Here is a 25861-nt window from a genome sequence, read left to right on the forward strand (position 1 = left end):
TGGGGGCTACTGAAATAGACTACAGAGGCTAAATTATACTTTGCTCATCTCATAAATGAAGTGTAAAAACTTCTAATATATTTTGCTGTGTTTCCGTCTACCTTCCTTTGCAAAGGAGTTAAATGGAGGAGAGAACACAGCATTGGATGAAACACAGTAGAAGCTTTTCCGAGGTGAGAAACTGGCAGAACACTGCATGCTGAAATGTCTAAGTCCTGCAGATTGACGCAGGGAGGCAACCTAAATTATGTTATTAAGCACTTACTGAAATTGCTAGGCTTGGGGAAATTGTCAAAGGTCCCATGGGAAGAACATTTAAGCAACAAAAGAGCACCAGAAAGATGGATGTTCCTCAAAGGAACAATATTAAAGCCTCAAGAAAAGACTATACTGATACAGAATAAAGATACTTAGAAGAAACTTAATTGGCTGAGCCAAGTGCCGTATAATGACCCAAAACACAAATGGGAGTTCAACACAAAGTGAAAAACTAGGCCAGCTTTCTAAATGGAGCACAAAGAATATTTATTTATTTAAATTTGTATTCTGTCTGCTTCCAAAAATGATTTGAAAGTTGCGGGGAGGTCTCTAAGTGACAAACAACACAGGAGAAAATCCAGAAAAAGCAAGTGGGAACTAAGTCATAGTTTGCAGGCAACATGGAAGGCCTTTAAACAAACAGGGGAGAAAATAACACTATAAAGATTTACAATCTCAATATACATTTCCTAATTTTAAAAAAAGTGAACGTTCTGCTGGCAAGTTCCCTGGGAGGGAACTCAGAGCAAAGGCCTTTGCTGCCACCGCTAGAGGACAAAGAGCTCCCTCCTGTGCCTCAGGGCACTGGACCTGCTACTCCCCAATTCACTGTACTTATTTTCCTGTAAGTCTTCCGCCAGCAATACACACATGCCAACCAATAACACTTATGGGTCAACTGTCCACCACTTACTCAGCACACTGCTAGCTAGGTGCTGTGTGGGAGCCAAATGAAACCTAAAACAAGATCCCTGTCCACAGGGAACCAGTAATAAAGCTGACACTAGTATGACTGAAAACAGAACTCTTAAAAGGACTTGATGGTTTTGCCACCTGCTGTGCAAGCACAAGGACCCGAGTTCAATCCCCGGTACCAAAAAAAAGGACTCGATTCATAAGAAACCAGGCACAGTGGCACATGCCTGTAATTCTAGCACTGTGGGAGGCTGAGGCAGGAGGATCACAAGTTTGAGCCCAGCTTAGTGACTTGGTGAGATCTTGTCTCAAATAAGCAAATAAATATATTAATTAAATTAAATTTTAAAAGGCCTGGAAATGTAGCTCAGTGTAAAGCCCTTGGGTTCAATCTCTACCACAAAGAGTCAGGGAAGAAGGAAGGAACAGGGAAGAAAATGAGGAAAAACAGATGGATCCTGGTGAATGGCATGAAAAGGTAAAAGGCTGGAGCTGGTAACTGCAAATGAGGTTGGTAACTTTCACTCCATCAGGCAAGGGTGACAAAGTAAAGAACTGCCGGCGGAGGGAGAGGCGCACTTGGCATGGATGCTAGCAACACATATGTGCATAGGCAACTGGCACTGCACCAGGCACTGCAAAGACATCCAGTAAGTAAGTAGGTCCCTTTGCAATTACACATACTGTACAAGACTGACGAGAGCAATCTCCCCGCCAAAAACCCCACGTAACAGCAAGTATGGACAGTGAGACCAGATGCTGAGGAACTTACACCTGCTTTGTGAGGAAAGAGCTTCTTGAACAGGAACAGTGCAATTATAGCAGAGCATTACCAGTGACAGGTGGGATGATGAATCCAGAAGAGACCAGCACTAGGAAGAACAGGCATCCTATTGTCTACCAGTAACCAACCAGAGGGTGGCTCACAGAGCAAACCCACCTCTGCTTGGATTTCTGTATTTCTAGATTTGTTTGTTTTTTGGTTTTGTTTTTTTCTTGGGGTGTGAGGGATACTGGGGATCAAATTCAGGACTTTGCCCTTGCCAGGCAAGCGCCGTGCTGCTGAGCTAAGTCCCTGCCCCCCCACCAAGATTATTTTTGTTTTTGGATTTCTATATTTCTATATCCAGGAGAGAAAAGCCATTCTAATTCTTGATCAAGGCTCCTCAATTTTGGTTCCTCTAACAATTCTCCCCTCTCCTTTGACACACAGACCTCTCCTTGGTCTGAGACAACTCTTCTGGTCTGCCTTGACAAGGCCCTGGCTGCTAAAGTATTTCTTTATTGTTACTGTTGCTAATCCCTATCTCCTGAATAAACTCTTTTTTTTTTGGTATCAGGGATCGAACTCAGGACCTTGTGCTTTCGAGGCAGGTGGTGGCACCACTGAGCCAAATCCCCGGCCCCTCCTGAATAAACTCTTGACTTCTATCTTGATGTCTGTGCTCTGCTAGAGCTAGCGAGCTGGAAGGGACCATGGAGAGCCCTATTCACTGCTTCTGCCCAGCAAGAAGAGATCATTACTTTATCTATCACGTACTCTTGTCGCATGACCAAATGACCTTAGTCCAATCTCCTTCCTTTGTAAGGAACGGAACTGAGGTCCTGAGAGGCTGAGTTGCTCTCTGATCCTAGTCTGCTTTAACCCCATGGCTATTTAGTATCTCACAAACAACTAGAGTCAGGTGAAATAACGGGCACTCTCAACATAATTAGAGCAAAGATCACACACTCAGAGACAAGAAAGGGGGGATTTGCTACACACAAAAAGATGATTTAAAATGTAAGGTATCTAAGGAATCAGCTAAGTTAAAAGAGAAGCCCTAGCAATTATTTCTGAGAATGCAAAGAGGATTGGTGAGGTTAGAAAAGGGTGACTGTAGCTTTTAGCAGGCCCAGATTTCTCAAGTTCAAAAGCAGCTGTCATTGGGTATGTTACACTGAGGCCTCACAGGCAGAGACGTGTAGTGCAAGGAATGCAGATTTCTGTACCTGACACTCCTCGGTTTGTAGTAGTCTCCTTCATAGGTATTGACATTGTTGTTTCTAATGTTATCATCACTAACACCATCACTCCAGCCGAAATATGAGTTTATTTCAGGTCCAGTGCCCAAAACTTGGAGCAACACCTGAATGGCTTGTATGTTTTCCTGATGTACATGCTACTCACTGGGAAAACCAGAGCCAGAACAGCTCTAGGTCCAATACTGAAGACTCCAGAGGGGATGAATTGTGCAAAATATGCATTTCTAGGAATGTGGGAGGCTGTCTAGAGAGTTCTGTCATAGATACCAAGTAGGAATGATGCTGAGATAATACTTTGCTTAGGTACTGGAATTGGCAGCTCATAATCCAATTTATCTTCCTTTACAGATGTGTACTAAGGTTCGGAGGTGTTAAATACCCCCTTAAAAGACACAGAGCTAATAAAGGGCAGAATCTTTTTGTTTTTTATTTTTTGAGACAGGGACTCACTGTGTAGTCCAGGCTAGCCTCAAACTTACCATGTGGCCTAGGCTGGCCTTGAACTTGTGGTCTTCCTGCCTCAGCCTCCTGAATTCTGGGATCACAGGAGCTCAGGCATGTGCCACCATACCCAACTTCAGCACTGCCGGTCTCTGCTGAAAGCTGAGTGGAGAGGTGTACGTGGGAAGAAGGAGGGCTGTTGGCATAGGCCAGCTAGCCGGCTGACAGCCAAGAGACTTTCCAAGATGGTTTGAACTTAATTTACCAGTTTGATTGTCAACCTTGCCTTATCCCATCAAAGTCTCAGAGTTAACTGTTCCTGGGGAAACTTAATGATACTATCTAAACTCAGAAGAAATGGGAAAGTTCATTAATTCATACTATTTTTTGCCCAAGTATCTGTGAACAAATTCAAATGGCGAGGTTTAATATCATGAGAAAGTCTTTCAAAAATCATGGAGCGCAAAGGGAAGTAGTATACAATTAACACTCAGTGGAACCTGATACACCTGTCTTTTCCATTAACGCCTGGCCCCAAACTGAGCAGACAGAACCTGAGGGTCAAAAGCTGAGGCTATCTTATTCTTCATCACTGAGTGCTGGACCCTTCCACAGCTCCAGACTCTCCTGTGATACAGCTGCCCCACTGGACTTTACTTTGTTCTGAAGATAGCCTTCAGCAGGTCTCTAAACGGCACTGGCCTGGTACTAATATTTCAGTTTCTTTCAGAATCCAAGGAGTACAGTACCTTCTTGCTGCCTCAGACCACAGGGTTTTCTTCTGGTGCTCTGGATATCTGTAGATCAGAACTGCTCCTCCTTCAAGAAGCCTGAGCCCAAGAACACACCCAACCTCCTTCAAACCCACCACCCATCTTGGCTTCCTTCTGAGCCGTCCACCCTCCTCAGGTGACAGGAAACCCAGCCCTCATTCCCCTTCTCTCCCTTCACACTTTCCCTTCACCCATGCACTTCTTTCTCTTCCTACTCTGCTCCTCCAGGCTACACATCACCAGGCTAAAACTTTAAACATTTTTTAAAAATTTACCAATACCAAGGGCCAGGGATGTAGCTCAGTGGCACCTTGACTGCCTGGCAAGCACAAAGTCCTGAGTTAGATTCCGGTACCAGAAAAAAAAATACTACAAAAATCTACCAATACCAAATATACATGAAATTATTCTTTATCAAGAAGATAATAAAAATCAGAGAACTACAAAACTAGAATGATCTAATGCAGTCCTATCATTCTACAGATGAAGAAACTTATAAAAATTAAGTGACCTAGGTTAGGCATGGTGGTGAACACCTGTAATCCTAGCAGTCACTTGGGAGGCTGAGGCAGGAGGCTTGCCGTAAATTCGAGGCCAACCTGGACTACATAGCCAGACCCTGTCTCAAAAAGTAAATTAATTAATTAATTAATTTTTAAAAAGTGACCTGCCCAAGTCATGTATCTAAGAAGAGCTGGGGGCTGGGGATTTAGCTCAGTGGTTTCGCCGCCTACTGCGCAAGCGCAAGGACCCGAGTTCGATCTCCGGTACAAAAAAAAAAAAGAGCTGGGACCCAGGTTTCTGGACTTCCAAGTTCAAACTGGGACCCAAATACCAAACTCTAAACTTGATACTACAGACCTCAGTGCAGAGGGTTTCTGTAGATCTCACAGACTGGCACAGCTGGTCTATGTAACTAGGCATGTTACACAGCATATGTACCATCTTTGAATGCTGATTAAAATGTCAACTACTATAGCTCCTTCAAATAGCTACCTTCAATCCACAGAACTGCTCAAAAGCATCTCAGGGGCTGTGTAATTACAAATTTCCCAACTCAGTGTTATTAGAACTATATGGTGGATTTGTGATTCAACAGTAACAACAGTAACAACAACAGTAACAATGAAATTTTAAATGACATTTACAATATTTAAAAGGTAATAATCCCAGCACTTGGGAGGCTGAGCCAGGAGGACTGCTGTGAGTTAGAAGACAGCCTGGGCTCCATAGTGGGTTCAAGACCAGCCTGAACTACATAGCTAGACTATGTCTCAAAAAACAAACAAACAAAAACCAAAAAAGATAATATACTAATGAAAACTCAACTGAAGTTAGGATGGAGGCTTTTTTATTAAAATAAAATATACACATAAGGAAAATATTAACTTTTTTTTGGTACTGGGTATTGAACCCAGGCTCTTAATTCATTACACTGAGCTACTTCCTCAGCCCTTTTAGTGTGTGTTTTGTTTTGCTGAGACAGGCTTTCACTAAACTGCTAAATTGCCTGGGCCTGGCTCAAACTTGGGATTCTCCTGCCTCAGCCTCTCAGAGTGCTAGGATTATAAGCATGCACCACCATGCCCACTAACATTTAAATTTTTAAAAATGAACAAAGAAAAACCAGATTCAAAAAAGAAATAAAGTCAGTAAATTGATAAAAAGTTTACCCTCATGAGTAGTCAAATAACTGTAAATTAAAACATTAATTCTATTTTGAGGCTCATAATATTTAATGGAAAGCAGTGGTTTTAGATCATGGATTTTTGATCTGCCAGGCTAACCTGAAGACTACCTAGTGAGCTTGAGTAACTCACCTTAATCACTGTGAACCTTACTGTCTTTGCAGTTTTGAGTAGAGATGAAATGAGATAATGCATTGAAATGGCTTTAATGAAGTGACTGTCAACAGTTGATGTCCAGTAAATGTTAACTGAAATCATTATAAAAATACTGCTTAAATTAATCATGCAGGAGAAGAAATAGTGTGATAAGTTCTCACACAGTGCTGATGGGTGGATAAACTGGTAAATAATCTGAAAGTAATCTGCTCATCTAAAGCTAGAAAAATTCATTGGAGAGACATGAGTGTTCAGGGGATAGGGAAGAATATTTTTCACTTGCCCTGTTTCAAAGTTTTGATAGAATGAGTTTATATACCAAGTGTACAATTACAGATAAAGAATAAGAAATCCACGACAGGAGGGAAAAATTATTTAATGTTTATGCCCTTTACATACATTCTAGAACTTTATCAATACAGAAGTATTTACAATTATTCAAAGCAAGAGCATTAATGGTATTCAAAAAAAGCACAAACCCTAGATAGAGTAGGGCATAGTGGTGCATGCCTATAATCCCAGCACTCTGGGAGGCTGAGGCAAGAAGATTGCAAATCTGAGCCCAGTTAGAGAGACTGTCTCAAAATAAAAATTTTTTTAAATGGCTAAGAAAGTAGCTCAGAGTGAAGCCCTGGGTTCAATCATTCATTCATTATATATTATATATATATACATAATATAATACATGCTCATATTACAGAATACTGTGCAGCCATTAAAAATTACTCTCACGGTAGGGGTGGTGGCGCACACCTATAATTCTAGCACTTAGGAGGCTGAAGCAGGAGGATCACCACAAGTTCAAGGCCAGCCTGGGCTGCATAGTGAGTTCAAGGTCACTCTGAACTACACAGTGAAACCCTGTCTCAAAAAACCAAAAAGAAAGAAACAAACAAAAAAGACTTTCAGGGCTGGGAATGTAGCTCAGTGGTGCTGTGCCTGCCTGCCAAGCTCAAGGTTGTGAGTTCGATCCCCTGTACCTCTCCACACACACACACACGCACACATGACACACACACGAGACTCTATTGTAATCCCAGCTACTGAGGAGGCTAAGGCAGGAGGATCACAAATTCAAGACTAACACAAGGCCCTGGGTTCAATCCCTAGCACGTTGGGGTAGAGGTAGGAGGAAACAAAACATTTGAATAGATTTATCTCCAAAGATAGACAAAAGAGCCAATAAGCACATGAAAAGATGTTCAACACTAGGATATTAGGAAAATACAGATCAAAAACATAATGAGACATCACTTCATATCCACTAAGATGAGTATAATAAATAAAAGCAGACAGGGATGTAGCTCAGTGGTGCTGCACCTGCCTTGCAAACCCAAGGTCCTGAGTTCGATGCCTGGTACCAGAAAAAAAAAAAAGCTTTGTTTCCGTCTTTAAAAAATAAAATAAAATAAAAAAAATAAAAGCAGAAAAACATAAATATTGCTAAGGATGTGGAGAAATTGGAACCCTCACAGCATTGTGGAAATGTAAAACAGTACAGCCACTATGGGAAAGTTTGCCAGTCCCCACAAAAGCTAGGGTGCTCACCTAGGCTACAGGAGTCCCTGGGTTTGATTCCCAGCACCACAGGGGAAGAACGGTAAGCACAGAGATATCACATGGCCCAGCATTTCCACACTGAGGTATACATCCCAGAGATATAAAAGCATATCTGTACAGAAACTTGTGCACTAACATTTGTTGGTGCAGATTCTAGTTTAAATATGAAATGTCCCCAAAGACACATGTATTGATGGCTTGAGCCTTAGTGCAGCCATGTTCAGAGTGGGGATTTGGGAAGGTGACTGATTGTGAGGCTCTGACTTCATCAATGGATTCATCCACTGCTAAGAGTGGCACTTGACAGCATTATTAGGAGGTGGGGCCTAGGTGAGGGGAGTAGGTCACAGCATGTGACCTTGGGGACTGTGTCTGGTCCTCTATCCACTTTTTTTTTTTGGTTCCAGGGATTGAGATCGTGACCTTGCACTTTTGAGGCAGGCAGCAGCACCACTGAGCTAAATCTCTGGCATGCCCCTTTCCTTCTTCCTGGGCACCACACTGCTCGGCCATGATGCTCTGCTTTACCTCAGGCTCACATTAACAGAACCAAGGACCGACCAAGGACTGCACCTCTAAAACTATGGACCAAAACAAGCCTTACCTCCTTTAGATTGCTCATGTCAGCTATTTTGTCACAGCTTGTCTAGCATGCATAAGGGCTCCAGTTGGATCCCAGCACCATCGAACAAACAAAGGACTAAGAACTGATATATGCTACAACATGGATGACTCTAAAAATGTTATGCCAACTGAAAGAAGCTAGACATAAAAGGTAGACAAATTGTATGATTTCATTTATATGAAATGTCCAAAACAGGCAAAGCCAAACAGAAGAAAGTAGACTAACGGTTGCCAGAGATGCAGGGAGGACAAACAGTGAGTGGTGAATGCTAAGAGGTACAGGGTTTTTTGGAGTGATAAAAAATATGCTGGAATTACAAAGTAGTAATGATTACAGATTTTTGAATTATACACTTTAAAATAGTAAATTATATAGCATGCGAATTATGTCTAAAGAATTTAACTTCTTTGAAGAGTTTTAATAATGTGAGGAAATATTTTCAATATACTAAAAGGAAAACAATTGGCATACAACTAAATGTATGTATAATTCCCATTTGTTTTAAATATTTGTATGCATGAACTACACATCTGCATAAAAATACAACAAAAATACTTTTCTTTTTTTTGTACCAGGGATCGAACTTGGGTCCTTGCACTTGCGAGGCAGAGAGCAGAACCACTGAGCTAAATCCCCGGCCCTACAACAAAAATACTAACAGTGGTCATCCCTTCATAGTGTCCTTATGGGGGACTTCTTTTTCATACCTTCCAAAAATTTTATAGGATACATGCATTATTTTTATAACCAAAAAACTTTTAAAAAGTAATCCAAATAGGTCTGTTTGGCTTTAAAGCCAGTCATTTCAATATACTATTCCCTCATTAAAAATTTATTAAGCATTTACTGTGTACCAAGCAGTTAAATAAGACACTCTGCCAGATAGAAATGTAATAAACCTAAGGTGGAGTTTAAACCTGGGTCCATGCACTCGGTGCGGGAAGAGGAACCCACATGCTTTCTAAATTACATAAGTGCTATCCAACGGCACAATTTCTGGCAGGGAAAGCCCACAGCTTTTATGAGAGCAATGCAGTTCAGAGATTAAAGACTGGAGCTGGCTTCAGACTGTGTGGTGTGATCTTCACTACACAATTACAAATGAAGCTGGCATGGTGGTGCATGTCTGTAATCCCAGCACTCGGAGGCTGAGGCAGGAGGATCACCAAGAGTTTGAGGCCATCCTGGGCTATATAGTGAGTTCAAGGCCAGTCTGAACTACATACCAAGACGCTGTCTCAAAAAAAAGAAATGATAAAAAGAAAAAGATATGATCTTACTCAGGTATGGTGTTACATGCCAGTAATCTCTGCACTCAGGGGGCTGAAGCAGGAAGATCTCAAGTCTGAGACCAGCTTGGACTACATAGTTACTGTCTCAAAAAAAAAAAAAAAAAAAAAAATCTTGGGCAAAATACATTATGGTACCTCTCTCAATGTGTTCCTGGAAGATTAAACGAGATAACACATCTGAAGCACTCACATTATATGCTGGGCACACAGTAAGTGCCCAATAAACCAATGGGCTGCTGTTCACTAGCATCATGATTGCCACCACCCTTCACATTCAGATTCTCAAGGAGGTAAAGACATGGAGAAGTCTAAGGACCAGTGGGAAGGTTTTCTTCCAAAACTCTAGACTGGTACCTGGTATCTGATTCTTGATGAGTCTGTAACAACCACTCTATTCAAGCAATTTCTTTTTCCAAATTCTCTCTGTTTCTAATAAAACTCTTGAGGCACTGTATAAAACACAATGAGGCAAAACATCAAAATATTCAGCATAACAAACTGCTTATGTCCTCTTATCTCCCGACTAATTCATAGAAACAAGCGATTTTTCAAGGCTATTATAACACAAGGAGGCTCTGGGAGACTCAGGTGCCTTTTCGGGCATGCTGCTCTGATCCAGTAGTTCAGCCAAGATTACTCTTCACAGGCTTGGCTGCAAAATCCCCTGAGCAACACGCTCATCTAATGAGTGACTAGGGATTGTGACTGCATTACACTTAATGCCAACTTTTCCATCCTGCAGCCAAGAGTCTCAGTAAGCAATCACCACTTCAATGCTTTCAAATCCAACCTCTTAGGTGTACAAAAGACCCTTGGCTTTGTCACTGGAACTGACAGGCATCTTGTTCTGATTTGAAAATGTGGACAGTTTCTGATTTTTCATAACTTGATTATCAGAACACTTTCCTTCAGCAGGGAATAAATCTGGACCACACATTAACACAGTGCCAAGTTTCAATTCAAAGATACTGTACTGTGTATGTTTTACTATGTAAAACTGTAAGGGCTATGGCGACTAAAGGATACCACACCAGGCATTATGATGCCAGACGCTGTGTGCTCAGAGTAAAGGTTAAGAACACAGGATCTAGAGACAGCCCTGTGTGTGAATGCCAGACCTCCCCTGCTTACTTGCTATGCAACTTTAGGCAAGCTGCTTTACTTTGTGGGCCTCATTCTCCTCCTATGTAAAACAGAGATAATGTTGGTGTTTATCTCATGGGGTAGCTGTAATTAATACACTATGTAAATGAATCAATATACATAGAGAACAGTTCGGTAACATTAGATATTAGCTATTATTAGTTATTTTAACACATTGCTTTTGAAAAAGGACACACAGAAATGTACTTGCCAAAATATTTCTTTTTGTCATTCTGCTTCATAACTTTTAAGTTATGTATGTACCCTGTAGATATGTCAGATATTACACAATTATTTTTTAAATCAAACACCTCACAGACAATCACATTCCTAGTTTTAGCCAGCTGTTGAGATGAAAGTCAGCTAGGAAAGGGAGCGGAAGTGGAGTTAGTTCTCATGTAACAGATTGCTGGGCTATAATCTGAGAGATTTCATATAAAGCATTAAATACACAGAAAATAAGGAGACAAAAAGAACTTGTGAAGTAATCTGGACTAATTTCCACATTTCATAAGAGAAAGTGTAAGATCTTCCAGCTCACTAAGGATAGAAAAGAAGACTCTTCCTGTTCCTAAATCTTATAAATGCAGTTGCCTCTGTGAGGAATGGCTCTAGGATCCCTCTACACGTACTCAAATCTAAGGATGCTCCAGTCCCTTAATTAGTTATTTATTTATTTGTGCCAGGGATTGAACCCAGGGCCAAACACATCACTCTACTACTGATTTACACCCCCAGCCCTAAGTCTCTTATTTATTAAATTCATAATAAATACAGTTGGTCCTAAGTAGCCACGTGAGATTGGTTCCAGGATCCCTGTGGGTACCAAATCCATAGGATGCTGAAGTGTCCATATAAAATACCATAGAATTTGTATATAACCTATCCACATCCTTCCATATACTTTAAATTTCCTCTAGATTACTTAAAATACCTAATACAATGCAAATCTATGTCAATCATTGTTGTATTGTTTAGGGAATAATGACTAGAAAAAAGCCTGTATGTATGTAGTATATGTATATTTTTCCCCAAATATTTTTGATCCACGGTTGAATCCATAGATGAGGAGCCCACAGATATAGTGGGCTGACTGCATACTGTAAGTGGGAAGCAATGAGGAAGACAACTTGGAAAAGGGAGGAAGACGCAGTTTAGGAGGTTATACTAGCAACCTAATAATAGCATTAACATGTATCATTATCATTATATCCTAGGCAAGGTGATAAGCACTTTACATGGGTGGGCTTATATAATTTTTGCAAAACCAGTGAGATAGTTACTATTATTGACCCTACTTTCCACTAGGAAGTGGAGGCCTAGAGAGGTGAAATGACTTGTCCAAATCACAAAGCCAGTGAAAGGCAGAGTCAGTAAATGAACCCATGCTGTCTGATTTCAGAGTTGGAACTTTTACCTCTATGTTATATTGGCCAAGCTTGAGATTTTAAAATGTAGGGAAACTCTTAATCCTATAGTCATTTTCCTACCAAAATTTTGGATAAGTTTCTCCAGTTAGAGGCATTACAAAGACACATGGTAAACAAAGTGTTTTTAAATAAAAGCATAAGTCTTGGTGGTAGGGTGCTTGCCTAGCATGTGCCAGGCCCTGGGTTCAATCCCCAGCACTCTGCCCCCTAAAAGTAGGTACAGTACAGCTGAGGAAGGGCCTCTTTGTTCTGTGCTATGTGAGGTGCTGCTGCAGTCTTGATCTTACGTGCCCCCAAGGCCCATGCACTGAAGGCTGGTTTCCCAGAATGGTGCTATTGGGAGGTGGCAGAAACTTTACACAGTGAGGCCTAGGGGGAGGTCTTCTGGCCCCTGGGACATGTTCCTGAGGGGATAGTGGGACCTTCATCTCTCCCTCTCTCCTTTTCTCTTTTGCTTCTCCTTCATGAAGTAAAGGGTTTGGTCCTCCATACACTCTCCGCTGTGACATGCTGCTTGGCCTCAGGCCCAAAAGCAAGAGGGCCAACCAACCACAGACCAAAACAAACCTTATAGGTTGATTTACTCAGGCATTTGTTACACTAACAGCCACGGAACACAGGCGCCTTGCACACATTTGTCCTGCTCCCAACTCATCCACGTCATGATGCCAGTAACAGTGCAGCTTTTCCAGCCTTGTCAGTGCACAGGGACCTCCCTGAGCTCTGCCCCGTGCCTCCACCGAGGTCGGGCACTACACAGGGAAGACGCCATGCAGCATCTTGCTCTCAAGGAGCTCATGGCACAGCTGGGAAGAAGAGGCCATTTTCAGCCTAAATCCTCCATCTCTTACCCCTTTGTAGTTAAGTACCAGAAGCACTGAAGTGACAGTGCAGCCCAATCCTCCTACAACACCATCCTAGTACACATCACAGATCACTCAGCCTTCAGTACCCCTCTGTGTACATTTCACACAGGAACTCCATTCTGCTCTCCTCTTAGTGCTATAAGCTTTTTCCTATGTCTTTGAAGAAGTGGGAATTACTTTCATCTCTAGCTTTCCCTTAGCCATCACCAGGGAGTATAACAAGAGCATTATCTTAAGGAGCTAAAAAAAAAATAATAATAATGCAAAAGAGACTAACTTCTCTATTGCCTTTAACTCTGAGAAAGAGCCTGTGGGATTCCACAGTATTTGCTCAAAAATGTTCAAAGGAATACATGGAAAATTTCATCCTCAACGTTTTGCTGCCCAAGAAAAAAACCCAGAACTCTAGGGGCCAATTATTCTGCTGTCTTGGACTTTGACCTTCAAAAGTCTCCCCCTGGTTCTAACCTGACTGAAAGTGAGGGCAGCTGACAGCAGAAGGCCAGCTGAATGAGCAGCCTGTGTCTAGGGTGGTCAAATTTAATGACTGTCAGGCCTTCAGAGAAACATCCAAAAGTTACAGTACCATGCCAAACCCATAGGCTAAACGAACAGCAAGTTTCACTGTTATTTAATTTAAATTTACTAGTTCCTGCTACATTCATGGCATCACGCTAGGAGCTCGATACTCAACACAGGGGCAGTCCTCTGAACGTCAACTAATCCTGATGACACTAATCAAGACAGAAGAAATGGAGCTGAGGGAGCAGAGCACACAGAGAAGCAGTGAAGCAGGAGATGGAGGTCAACCTGTTTGCAAACAGGAGTGAGAAGTGCTGGGGTGTGAACCACAAGAGGGGAGCCTGATACAGTACTACTCCAAGAAGGGCTGCCCTCTACCACCTCCCTTGCTTCTGTCCTTCCCAAGACAACTGGAGCTTAAAATTAGAAAACAATCTGAATAAGGAGTTATAAACAGCTGGGTTCTAAGCCCAGCATGGTGGCACATGCCTGGAATTCTAGCACTCAGGAGGCTGAGGCAGGAGGGTATGAGTTTATGGCCGGCTTGGCCAGTGCCTGTCTCAAAAGGAGTGGGGATGAGGGAGAGAGACACAGGGCAGGGTCTAAACCTGACTTTCACTTTATAACAATATGTAACCTTTCAAAACATGTCTTCTCAAGTGTAAAAACACCTAGTCTGGCAGTTTCTATGTATTCAGTAAATGGTAACTTTTATTATCAACATACTTCTGTGATGGATTCTTTGAACCAATGAATTAACTACAGCAGACAGGAAAGCTGGATGTCTACACATCAAGGACTACCTTTCCAAATACAGGCTTTACAAGCCTCTCACTCTGTCCCCCACTTTCACCCATTATTCTGTTGATCCATTAGCCAGATATGTACTGACTGCCAACTGTTGGGGCCTCTGAAAGGACAGTATAAAAGGATGGGCTGCTTCAGATGAAAAAAGTCTGGAGTCCGTGGGTGTATAAAACTTCTCTGAGAAGTTCTGGAGGGATTCTTAAAGGAATTAACATTTTAAAAAATTTAGAATGAAGGTCTAAAAAACTGAACGAGAAATTATGTAAGGAAAAACATAAAACACTCCTGAAAAATCCCCAAAGTAGCTTTGAGCAAATGAAAAGACAGACCGTGATTGTGGACAGAATTCAACATCATAAAGATGTCAGTTCTTCCTAAATTATAAATTTAGCACAATTCCAACAAAAATATCAAGTTGTCTGCTAAAATTACACAAATTGATTTTTAAAAATTAATACAGCTGGGCCAGGGATTTAGCTCAGTGGTTTCGACGCCTGCTACGCAAGCACAAGGACCCGAGGTCGATGCCCGGTACCAAAAGAAAAAAAAAAAAATTAAAATTAATACAGCTGAAGGCCAGGGATTTAGCTCAGTGGTGCTGCCGCCTGCCTCACAACCGCAAGGTCCCAAGTTCGATCCCCGGTACCAAAAAAAAAAAAATTAATACAGCTGAACAAACATGATAACCAGGAAACTGAAAAAGAACAATAAAAAAAACCTGGTTCTTATAGATATTAAAACAAAATATAAGGACTCCAAACTTAAGGTAACTTTGTAATGACATGAACTGACAATCAAACTAATGGGATGAAATAGGAAATCTGGTGAGAAACCCAAGTGCATACACAAGTTTAAGCATTCAGTAAGATAGCATCTCAAGTCAGAAGAGTTTTTAATAAGAAGTTTTGAGACAAATTAGGAAAAAGGGTCACTAGGAAAAAGGTAAAAGTAGATCTTTCCTCAAACCAAATGCTAAGATATATTTCAAATGAACCATATTCTCATACAAAAAATACTACTCAAGAAACCAATATTTAGAGCCTTGAAAACTAATATATATATATATGCCCTTGTTTCTAATATCCTTTTTGGAAAGCATTCTCTATTTTGGGTCCTCTCCTAAAATGATTCTGGCACCCTGGTGTATAGATTACTCATCAAAGGCCTCCAGATGAAACATGTTTCAACGTAAGCAACTAATTTTCAAACACTATATGAGCCAAAAACTGGCCTACAGCAATTTTCTATTGAGGTCCTATCAAAGATCAAAAGATAAAGCTATCCCTTCTTTTTATTTTCCTTTGGGTATTGTTAGGGTTGCTATCTGAAATGTTGCCCAAAAGCTGCAGTGAATTCTTGGTTGCTAGCTACTGGACTTCTGAAGTGACTGGATTGAGAGGGCTCTAACTTCATCAGGGACTATTGTTAAGATCATAATATGATGGCATTATTGGGAGGTTATGGAAATTTAGGAGATGGTGACTAGTGGAAGGGAGTGGGTCGTGGGGGCGTGGCTTTAAGGACTATGGGTTTTCTCCGCCCCTCACCCCCTTTTTAAAGTACTGAGGATTGAACCCAGGGCATTCACACTGAGGTGCATCTCTAGTCCTATTTTTAAAACAAGGTCTTGCTGGGCATGGTGGTGCACACCTGTAATCCCAGCACCTGGGAAGCTGAGGCAGGAGGATTGCCAGGAGTTCGAGGCCAGCCCGACCTGCATAGTGAGACCCTGTCTCAAAAAAAAAAAAAAAAAGGACAGGTCTTGCTAAGCTGCTAAACTGCCCAAATTTGACTCAAACTTGCAATCCTCCTGCCTCAGCCTCCTAGAGTGCTGGGATTACGGGCGTGCACTGCCAAGCTCCCTCCCAAAACATTCTTTTTTGGTAGTACAGGGATGGAAACCAGAGGTGCTCTATAACCAGGCCTTTTTTATTTCGAGACAAGACTTCCCCCACTGGCCTCAAGCTTGAAGTGCTCCTGCCTCGCCCTCCTGTGAGCTGGGATGACAGTGTGCACCACGGTCCCTGGCACTTTTCCTCCTTCTCTTCCTTGCTGCCCCAATGTGAGCAGCCCTGCTCCCCCACACCCTCTCCGTCCTGATGCGCTCTGCCTCATCACAGGTCCAGGACCATGGAGCCATGGACCATGGGCGGAAACCATGAGCCAAGGTACATTTTTCCTCCTTTACACAGATTCTTCTCAGGTAATTTGCCACAGCCATGCAAAGTTGACCAGCACAGGTACTAATAAAAGCAGAAATCAGCCAGGGGCATGCATGAGGCCGAGTTCAATCCCAGCACTGGGAAATAAACAAAACAAAACTCCAAGGCAAAAACAATAAAATTTACATTTGTGAATTTACTTTTTCAGAGCTTCTATGTGTTAGTTGGGCATGGTGGCACACACGCCTGTAATCCCAGCACTCAGGAGGTAATTATGCTTGACCATTTTAGACAGGAAACAAAGTCTGATGAGATACTTTCAAAACTCAGAAGTCAAGGTCACAAAGCTGTGGAAAGTAACTGGTTTTATACTTCAGGTTGGTGCTATCACATGTGATGTCTCACTGTTGGCTCTGTACCTTTGGAGGGGTCCAGGGTCCTTCTGACACCTGACAAGTGATGGTCTCTCTTCCCTCCCAGAGAACACAAACTTGAAGGTATCTTCACAGGAGTGATACGTCGCTTGCAATTCGACCATGGACCACAAGATCAACAATGCCTAATTTACATGGACCAGCTGTAATGTATTTATTTTACATAAGGAAATGAAATACTTAGTGTCCATGATTTTGAGGATTTGGAGTTAAGTAACATTAAGGAAATATAACCCAGCTTTTTTTCCTTGCTCTTCTCTCCCTTGAGGGCTGCCAGAGTCTCATAACTGCATGCTCTCTGCAAATGAAATACTGTACCCTCTGCATGACTTAAAGAAAGTGACAATCTCATCTCTGAATTTAAATGCCCTTAATATTTAATTCTTTTCTCTGTGTGGTTAGTAGTTCGCTTCTCCACATTATCAAGATGATGGCTTTCAAAGGCAGGCTATTGGAGATCCTGCACATACCCCAATTCAATTTCCTTGTGAAAATCAAAGCGCTCGCTCCGCTGAAGAGTTGAAAGAGGCTGAAGGGTCACTGCCTTCCCCAGGGGTGCTTGTGCAGGCATTACTCCAGAAGGGCAATGTAAATACTCAGTATGAGGCAACAGGGCATACAAATTTGTTTTTCAATCTATTTTATTTCAGTTCAAAGCATCCTTGCAGACAGACTGTCCAAGGAAACAAGCCACACTTTGGTTATACTCAGTCTTCCTCAATCTCCAAAAGCAGCTCAGTATTGCCAAAGTACAGCTTGTTTTCTTGGGCTGCTGACTGCATTGATGCTTTGAACTGAAATAAAACAGATTGAAAAACAAATTGGTATGCCCTGGGTCTTCCTGCAGCTTCATAATATCCTTCAAAGCCAGGGTTACCACCTACTCTTTACCGGAACCCAACAGACCCAAATCACAGAGTAAAACTGCAATACTCAGATGTGAAGGTCCCACCCAAACCCAAAATAGCAATTTAATTCAGGGATTGTTGTTTAACATTGCATTAACACGCCACTCTCTGTCCAGCTCCTCGCTCCATTTGCTGGGATGGATTCTATCTTCTGATGACATGTACAATATGGTTACTGGATACGGTTTAAAGCAAAACTTGACACTGCTTTTCTTATTTAGTTCCTTAGATTTATTATTGTCTATAATTTCTCATGCTCCTGAACCCAAACATCATCCTATTTTCACTTATTCAAAATTCCTACTACTGTGTCAAAGCATTTCTCTATAGCTTTGGAGGTTTTTTGAGGCAGTTCAGGCTGGCCTCCAACTCCCAGCAACCCTCCTGCCTCAACCTTCTGAGTGCTGGGATTATAAGTGTGTACCACCACACTCAGCTAACACTCTTTTAAAGTATGCAACACTTTTTCGAAAAGTTTTAGAGGAAATCTAATCATTTCAAAAAAAATTTGAAAATAATAGACTAGAAAAATCCCAACATTTTCTTGGTATGCCTTAAGAAAATGTAGATATTGGAGCTGGGTGTATAGCTCAGAGCTGGAGCAAAAAAAGAGGCCCTGGGTTCAATCCCCAGCAACTGCCTCCCCCACCAAAGAAAGGAAGGAGTGTGGGAGTGTAGGAGGGAGGAAGGCAAGGATGAAGGCAGGAAGGAGGAGAGGAAGGGACGGAGGAGGGTAGGGAGCAGATACCTTTGAGGGAGGAGCACAAATGGTTTCTAACAGTTCAGGGGCTGGCCTCTAACTCTCAGCATTCCTCCTGCTCAGCCTCCTGGGTGCTGGAATTATAGGCATGTGCCACCACCACGCCTGGCATGCTTTCTAACTTTTAATTAAAGTGCTGAAAATGCTCTGTACAGATAGTTGTATAATTTGGTTCAAAAAATTAAAACCCACCAGGAAAGTTCTTCTCTAAACAAAACTAAGGAAAAAAAATAAGATATGTATCCCCCCGCTCAAAGATAGAAAAACCACCTACCCTTTTTGCCCCCAATTTTGTCTGTAACACATTTCTGGATTTTTTGGTTATATTTAGTACTTTCAATAAACTCTCCAGCTAGGGTCAAATTGGTTAGTTTTCTCTAAAATTCAGCAAAACAAAAACATTAACTCATTTTCTCTTATTTAATGGGCAGATAACTCTTGGAGGAGGTCTCATTGTCCAGATGGCACAGGGCAGACAGCTACCTAACTTGCTCAGCACCCAGCTCTACCGGTAGTGAAGCTGGCTCAAAGTCAGAGTCTGAGCACAGTACTGTTAAGCACAGCACTCAGTTCTCTGGCACCCCAAGTTCCTGCTCATCTTCCAGGGTCTCTGAGCCTGCTCAAAGGTTCTTCCACCCGGCTTCCTTTTCCTTTCATATTGAACAGGCACCTTGTTTGGACAAGCTTCAACTTAAACTATCTTTCTCAAGAGAGGTCTTCCCTGACCACACAGCCAAAATGGGGACTTCCAGGTTAGTCTCTTAAGTCAACACTGTTTTGTTTCCCTTATAGCAGCTGCCACAGTTTTGAATAACTTATTTCTGCACTGTCTTGACACTGGGTTTTAACATCCAGAACAGAGCCCTCAGGCCCTCATGCTCACCCTGCTAATCATAGAACCTACCAGAGTCCGGCTTGGATGACCTGGCATACACCTATTATTCCAGCACCCTAGAAGCCTGAGGCAGGAGGATCACAAGTGTGAGCCCAACCTGGGCAATTTGGTGACTTAGTGAGACACTGTCTCAAAAAATAAAAAAGGGTTGGGGATGTAACTCACTGCTAAGGGCCCGGGTTCAATTCCCAGTGTCACAGCACAAAAATAGAACCTTCACTTTTAATGTCTACCCAGGATTGTCAGGTTGCATCAGGTTATGGACACAGGCTAGCAGCCTAAGATACAAAAGGTAAGGCGTGGTCCCTGCCTGAGGTCCTCCCAAGCTAGCAGGATCAATACAGGGTAGTTGAGTGGGACCCCTTTAGTTTCAGCTCCCAGCTCCTTTACAGCATAAGCTGTGCAACTTTGACATCTCTCCTCCGGGAGCCTGTTTCCTTGCCTGTACATGTAAATAGTAACAGTACTTATGTCATCATATTGGTGTGAGGCTTATGTGACAGTTCACACAAACAATGCACTAAGCGCCAGTACCCAGCACAAAGGAATCACTTCATAAATATTAACTACTAAATGAATCTGAGGCTGGCAAAAAATAAATAAATAAAAAGGGGTTGGGGGAAAGGCAAAAAAGAATTGAAATGTGTTATGTACATGTACCAATTCCCCACAGTGAACAAAATCGTTATGTACTGCAAATGTGGACTAAAATTTAAAATAAATATTAACTTATTTTATTGTTATGATGCTATGACAGCTGTGTTTGAAACTATCTTTGTGTACCTGTACATCATCTGTCCAAGATCCTCGAGGAATTTAAATTCTTTGTACACCACTGTATTTCCAGGGACTTGAATTGTCCCTGGCACATAGTAGGTGCTCATAAAATGCTGCATGATTAATGAATGCATTCACACAAGCAGAGTGTTTTCAACCATTTGTTAAATCAATGATGAAAAGTTAGGTTTGGGAACTACTGCCATATAAGGTGTCTACTTTAGGGAGAAAGACGGGGACTGAAGTCTGATGATTTAAATGGAGTAGGCTTATATTCCCAGCACTTGAGAGGCTGTGGCAGGAGGATAAGCTCCAATATTCAGGCCAGCTGGGGCTACACAGTGAGTTCAAAGCAAGCCTAGGCTACAGAGTGAGTTCAAGGACAACCTGAACTACATTACATAAAGAGACCATCAAATAAATTAAATAAATACAAGCCAAGTGCAGAAACATTTCACTTGGGAATTTGTTTAAACCTAACTTATATCAAGGTTTGATACAATTCCAGACTTGAAAGAAAGTCTGAAGTAACATGTCCAAAAACCAGGCGGGAGTTTTCCCGGGAGGGGCTCACTTTGCCAGCCCTAAAACCTAGCACACCCTGAAACTGCTTAATCCCTCTCCTCACTTCTTCCTCTATTGTAAAACGGAAACATCATACTTACAAGGCGTGGAAGTAAAGCACAACAAGGTATGAATATAAATAAAGCATCTGGATTATTGTAGGCGCTGAGTGTATATTAACTGCGATTGAAAGTAAGGGAAACTACTTAGAATAATCGGCAAAACATGAGGGTTAATGGAAGACAGAATGTTATGTCAGCAAAGAGCTATAGGTGCATGGCCCACTAGTGAGAAGGGACTGGGGAAATCGCAGGACAACAATGATACAATCATTCGTGTCTAGGGCAGAGGTCGACACATTTTTTTCTGTAAAAGGTCAGAGAGAAATATGCAACTACTCAACTCTGCCCCGGGAGAACGAAAGCAGCCATAGACAACATATAAACAATGAACATGGCCGCGTTCCAATAAAACTTCACTTACGGACACCTAAGTTTGATTTCATTATCACCTACATTTCTCTTTGTCCCCCAACCATTTAAAAACGTAAAAACTACTCTTAGCTCTGGGCAAACAAAAACTGGGAGAGGGAGATCAGAGGAAAGTACTTTGCTGAGGTCTGCAGGTTGCAGATGCCGGGTGCTGGGCATGGGGGAGGCGGAAGGAGACTGCGAGATCGAGAGATTCCTGTCGGCCCCAGGCAGGACCCCAGCGGAGAGCAGGCCCCGACCGGGACCGGGTCCCCGAGGCCTCTCCCTGCCCGAGACTACGCGGTGCCTGGGCCCGGGGCGTGTGCTGTCCCGGGGACCCACGTCCCGTGGCGGAGGGAGGCGACTGTGACCGAGACGAGCCCCATAGAGCTGACCACGCGGAAGGGTCTCCGAGAGCCCGTCACTTGGGGCGCCTCTTGGGTCTCAGCTGCAAAAGGGGTCTCCACGCGGAGTCCCAGCCCCGTTTCTATGGTTACCTGTTCAGCACCGATTCAAACTGCCGTTCTTTATTGACAGCGCCATAGAGGACACGAACACTCCTGCCCGAAGGGAACAATAAAGCTTTCGCCATTCAACAGCGCCAGAGACGCCAGCAAGCGGCCATCTTGAGGCCAGCGCGGAAGGGGCAGACGCGGGCAGGGGCGGGGAGTCCTTGCCCTGGGCCGCGTCACGTGCCGGGGGCGGTCTCGCGAGAAGGCGGGGCTTGCGTCAAGTGCTCGCTCTCCGCCAATGCTAGGCCTCCGAGGCTAGCGGGTGGCCATCCTTCTCTGGCTGTCTGACCTTGGCTCTTCCGCCCCATCGCCATAGAGCCTTGGGGAAGTTCTACTGGAGTTTCTCCGCCCCTTGCTGGGGCAGCTCCAGGGATAAGATCTTGTTTCAAAGGATGACATAGAAGTAGACAAAAGATTTATTTTTTCCAAAGCAACACGTTCACTTGTAAGGCCTGGCCGAGTCCCGTCCCCAGACACATTCTCATTGGTGGAGAGCTTGCGCCGCTCGGACGTGATAGGCTAGCGGGCTGAGTACCAACCAATCACGGTGAGGCGATGTCTTTGTGATCCCGCCCCTCCCTCTCGGAGTTCTAGGGTTTGGGGGCATTTGCTGGGGAAGTGTTTGTAGCTTTGTTTTGCACGTTTTTCTTCTCACGTACTTCGTCACGCACTATGCGTTTCTCGTTGAAGCCTGTACCTCCCCTTGCCATCCTCACAGAATCAGATGTAAGTCAGACCAAGACAGTATTAAATTAAATCCCGTCGGCGCTGGCTCGGTGGACGCAATTACTATTATCCCATGCACCCTTTAGCTGTCCTTGGCTCGAGCTCCCTCTGTGGTTACAGCTATTACATCAGTATCAATATTCAGTCCTGAGCGCTGTCACTGTCCGACTATCGCCATTTTAATCACAATTCATTCTACTGGGCAGAGCTGGCATTCGCACCGTTGCTGTCGCCTGGCCCATCATATTTACTGCCATTGTCCAATATACACCTACTACCTGTGACAATAAACTTGAAGCAGTCCTGTTTACTGTAGCGCTTTGTGTTCCCGCCGTGGGGTTGTCTTCACTCAGCTACTTTCATTGCCACCTAGTCAAGTCATTAACAGGTCAGTCTCAGTACACTGTTGTCCTTCTTAGTCACTTTCACTATCATACTCACACATCGCTGTCACATTCAGGATCAGCTTTACTATAGCTAACATTCAGTCATTTTTGTAGTCCCTAGAGCTGTATCTATAACTATTGTGTCCTCTGAGCCATTTCCACCGTCGCCAGTTTCTTCCTAATGGGAGCCCCACAATATGGAATTGCTAGATCTCGCATATAAACACCTAGAAGAGTGCCTGGCACATAGTAAGAGCTCTGGAAATATTCACTGAATTCATGGATTTTTTAAAAAACAATATTACCACCAGGCATGGTGGTATTTGGGAGGCTGAGGCAGGAGGATCTCAAGTTTGAGCCCAGCCTGGGCAACTTAGTGACTTAGTGAAAATCTGTCTCAGAATAAAAAATTAAAAAGACTGGGAATGTAGCTCAGTGCAAGGGCTCTGGGTTCCATCCCCAGTACCAAGTTGGGGGATAAACCACAAGGAAAACCGCCACCATGTACACAGAATTCCTGGAACCATGGTTACAGGAGGACTCTTTTTTTTCAGTCCAAGGGATCCAACCTAGAGCCTCACATATGCTAGGCAAGTGCTCTGCCGCTGAGCTACATATCAATCCGCAAGAATAGGACTTCTAAAAGTTTTTTTTTAATTTTAAAAGGAATACAGGCATCTCTTGTTAACAACCTACCTGTTTAACAACTGTTCAGACTTATGACTCATCTTTTTTGGTACAGTTCCGTACGTCTTTATAGAGCCTCAATGTCTTCTTTTGTACAGTACACCTTGTTTATACAGTACTGTAATTTTTGCTGATTGTACTATACAGTACAGTACTGTAGTTTTGTGTTCTGTTATACATTACAGTACTGCACTTGAGTTGTGCAAATAAAAGCAAAGTCATCAAGTTGGAGTTTCCTTTGACCATTTCTTTCCTGTGAATATTGTAATGTACATACTATATACATTTCCTCATTTAACGACCAATTCATTAACGACATAGTCACAGGATCAGAAATTGATTGTTAAACAGAGAATGTCAGTACATGTTTATTGTAGAATATTTAGAAAATGTGGGGAGGAATCATTCCTCCGGAAGGACTGTCTCAGACATAACAGGGAATGCCATACCCATCATGTCCACATGAGGCTTTGAGTGGAAAGCTCTACAGTGGATCTGAAAACAATCGCTGGAGGTCAAAATGTAGGCATGCTTAAAGTATTGTATACGACTACCTTCAGTCTGTGTATATAAGATATGTATGCAGCATTTATATGTTGAGACTTGTGTACCATCTTCAGGACATCTCATTATGTATATGCAGATATTCCAAAATCCCAAAGACTTCTGGTATCAAGCATTTCAGATAAGGGATAATTAATCCATATTAGACTTTCTTATGGAACTGACTTGCCTGCAGTTCAGGAAGAACAGCGTAGGAGGGCAAGGGGGATAGTAAATCAATGGCTGAGTATTTACCTAGCATGCAAGCCCCTGCCACCAAAAAAATTAAAAAATAAATAAATAAATGAATAAATAAATAAAGGAAGAAAGAAAAGAAGCTAGGCATGGTGGCAAAATACTATAATCCCAGCATTTGGGGAGGGCTGGGGATGTAGTTCACTGCAAAGGTCTTGGGTTCATTCCCACTGTTGTGGAAGTGGAGGGAGCGAACAAACAGCCTAGGGTCAGAGAGAGCTGGCTTCCGGCCAGCTGTGACCGGGAAGAACAAGGAACTCATGGCAAGGACTTCCAAAGGCCTCACTTCTTCAGAGAACCCCAGCAGCTTTAGAAAAAGGAGGTGCTTCCCAACCACCAAAAGGACTCAGAACTTGACCTTGAGGGGGAAAGTACTTAAGGACTTTTTACTTTTTTTTTTCCTTTGTAGAGAGTGTTCTTATTCACGTCCCTTCATCAGATGCCTGAGATGGCTCCAGGTAAATGCTAGCTGAGGGGCTGTGGCTGTGGCTCCATGGCAGGGTTGTGTGAGACCCTGGGTTCCATCCCCAGCACCAAACAAACAAAAACCCTACAGCTGTTTCCAGAGTGACTATACATGCTGAGGACACTGAGCTGAGGAGAACACTCATCCTTGCCATAGTTGGAAATAACACCATCGCAGCTACTTCTATTGCTAAGAAGAGCAATCATCATCTATTTCGCTCTTGTTCTCTGCCAGGTACTGTGCCAATCTCCACAACAACACTACCTGTTATAGTTTAGATGTGAAATGTTCCCCAAGCCTCTAGGTGTGTGGAATGTAGTAGATTCTGAGGGTATTACACTCATCTGTGAATGAGCGGACTGATCAGAGTTAAATGTACTGCTAGAAGTTGGGGCCTAGTTGGAGATGGGCCACTGCAGGTGTGACCTTGTCCCACTCCTCCCTTCTCTCTCTGCTTCCTGGCTGCCGTGGGCTGAGCAGCTTTCCTCTGGCAGGCCCTTCCCCCATGATGTTTCTGCTCGGAGCCAGCTGACCATGGACTATAACCGAGAGCCAAAAGAAATTTCTCCGTTAAGTTGCAGGCGTCAGGTGTTCTGTCCCAGCTACAGGAAAGTGACTCATAGATTATCTCATGTAATTCTCATAGTTACTCAGGGAAATAGGTAACATTGTTACCCCATTTATATAAGAGGAAACAGACCCAGAGAAGGGAAATAATTTGTCCAAAGAAACCCAACTGCTTGGCTAGGTGATAGGGTGCATACCTATAATCCCAGCTACTCTGGAGGCTGAGGAAGAAAGACTGCAAGTTCAAGGTCAGCCTGGGCAACTCAGCGAGACCCTGTCTCTCAAAACAAGAAGAGGAAGAATAGGAAAAAACCCAGCTAGCTTCTTAACAGTAGAGTTAGGATATACATCTGGCAGTCTGACTCTAGAGCCTGCACTTTTTTCAACCTAAAATATTAACTTGGCTTTTACAGAATAAATATGTTCATTGTAAGGAATTTGAGGATTACAGAAAAAGTACAAAGAAA

At 42.8% G+C, this 25861-nt stretch overlaps 1 protein-coding gene across 8 annotated transcripts in view; it reads right to left on the bottom strand.

Moving 5' to 3' along the window:
- Zbtb40 (zinc finger and BTB domain containing 40) overlaps positions 1 to 21918 on the bottom strand; it is a 71099-nt gene extending 49181 nt beyond the window's left edge. For 5 of the 8 annotated variants that reach the window (XR_002396962.2, XM_021263024.2, XM_021263023.2 and 2 more), the window contains exon 1: positions 21750 to 21918. Coding sequence is in view for 4 of the 8 variants with exons in the window: in XM_021263024.2 (XP_021118683.2) it covers positions 21750 to 21844 (95 nt within the window). In the remaining 4 variants the exon portion in view is untranslated. The remainder of the gene's footprint in view (positions 1 to 21749) is intronic. The other 3 variants (XM_087215608.1, XM_021263021.2, XM_021263022.2) reach the window with 3 other exon arrangements.
- Between the last annotated feature and the right edge of the window lie 3943 nt (positions 21919 to 25861).

This window comes from Heterocephalus glaber, unplaced genomic scaffold (assembly GCF_053883595.1).
Source record: "Heterocephalus glaber isolate CG9 unplaced genomic scaffold, H.glaber_assembly_v1.0 deba00001452, whole genome shotgun sequence".
Classification (NCBI taxonomy): Eukaryota; Metazoa; Chordata; class Mammalia; order Rodentia; family Bathyergidae; genus Heterocephalus; species Heterocephalus glaber.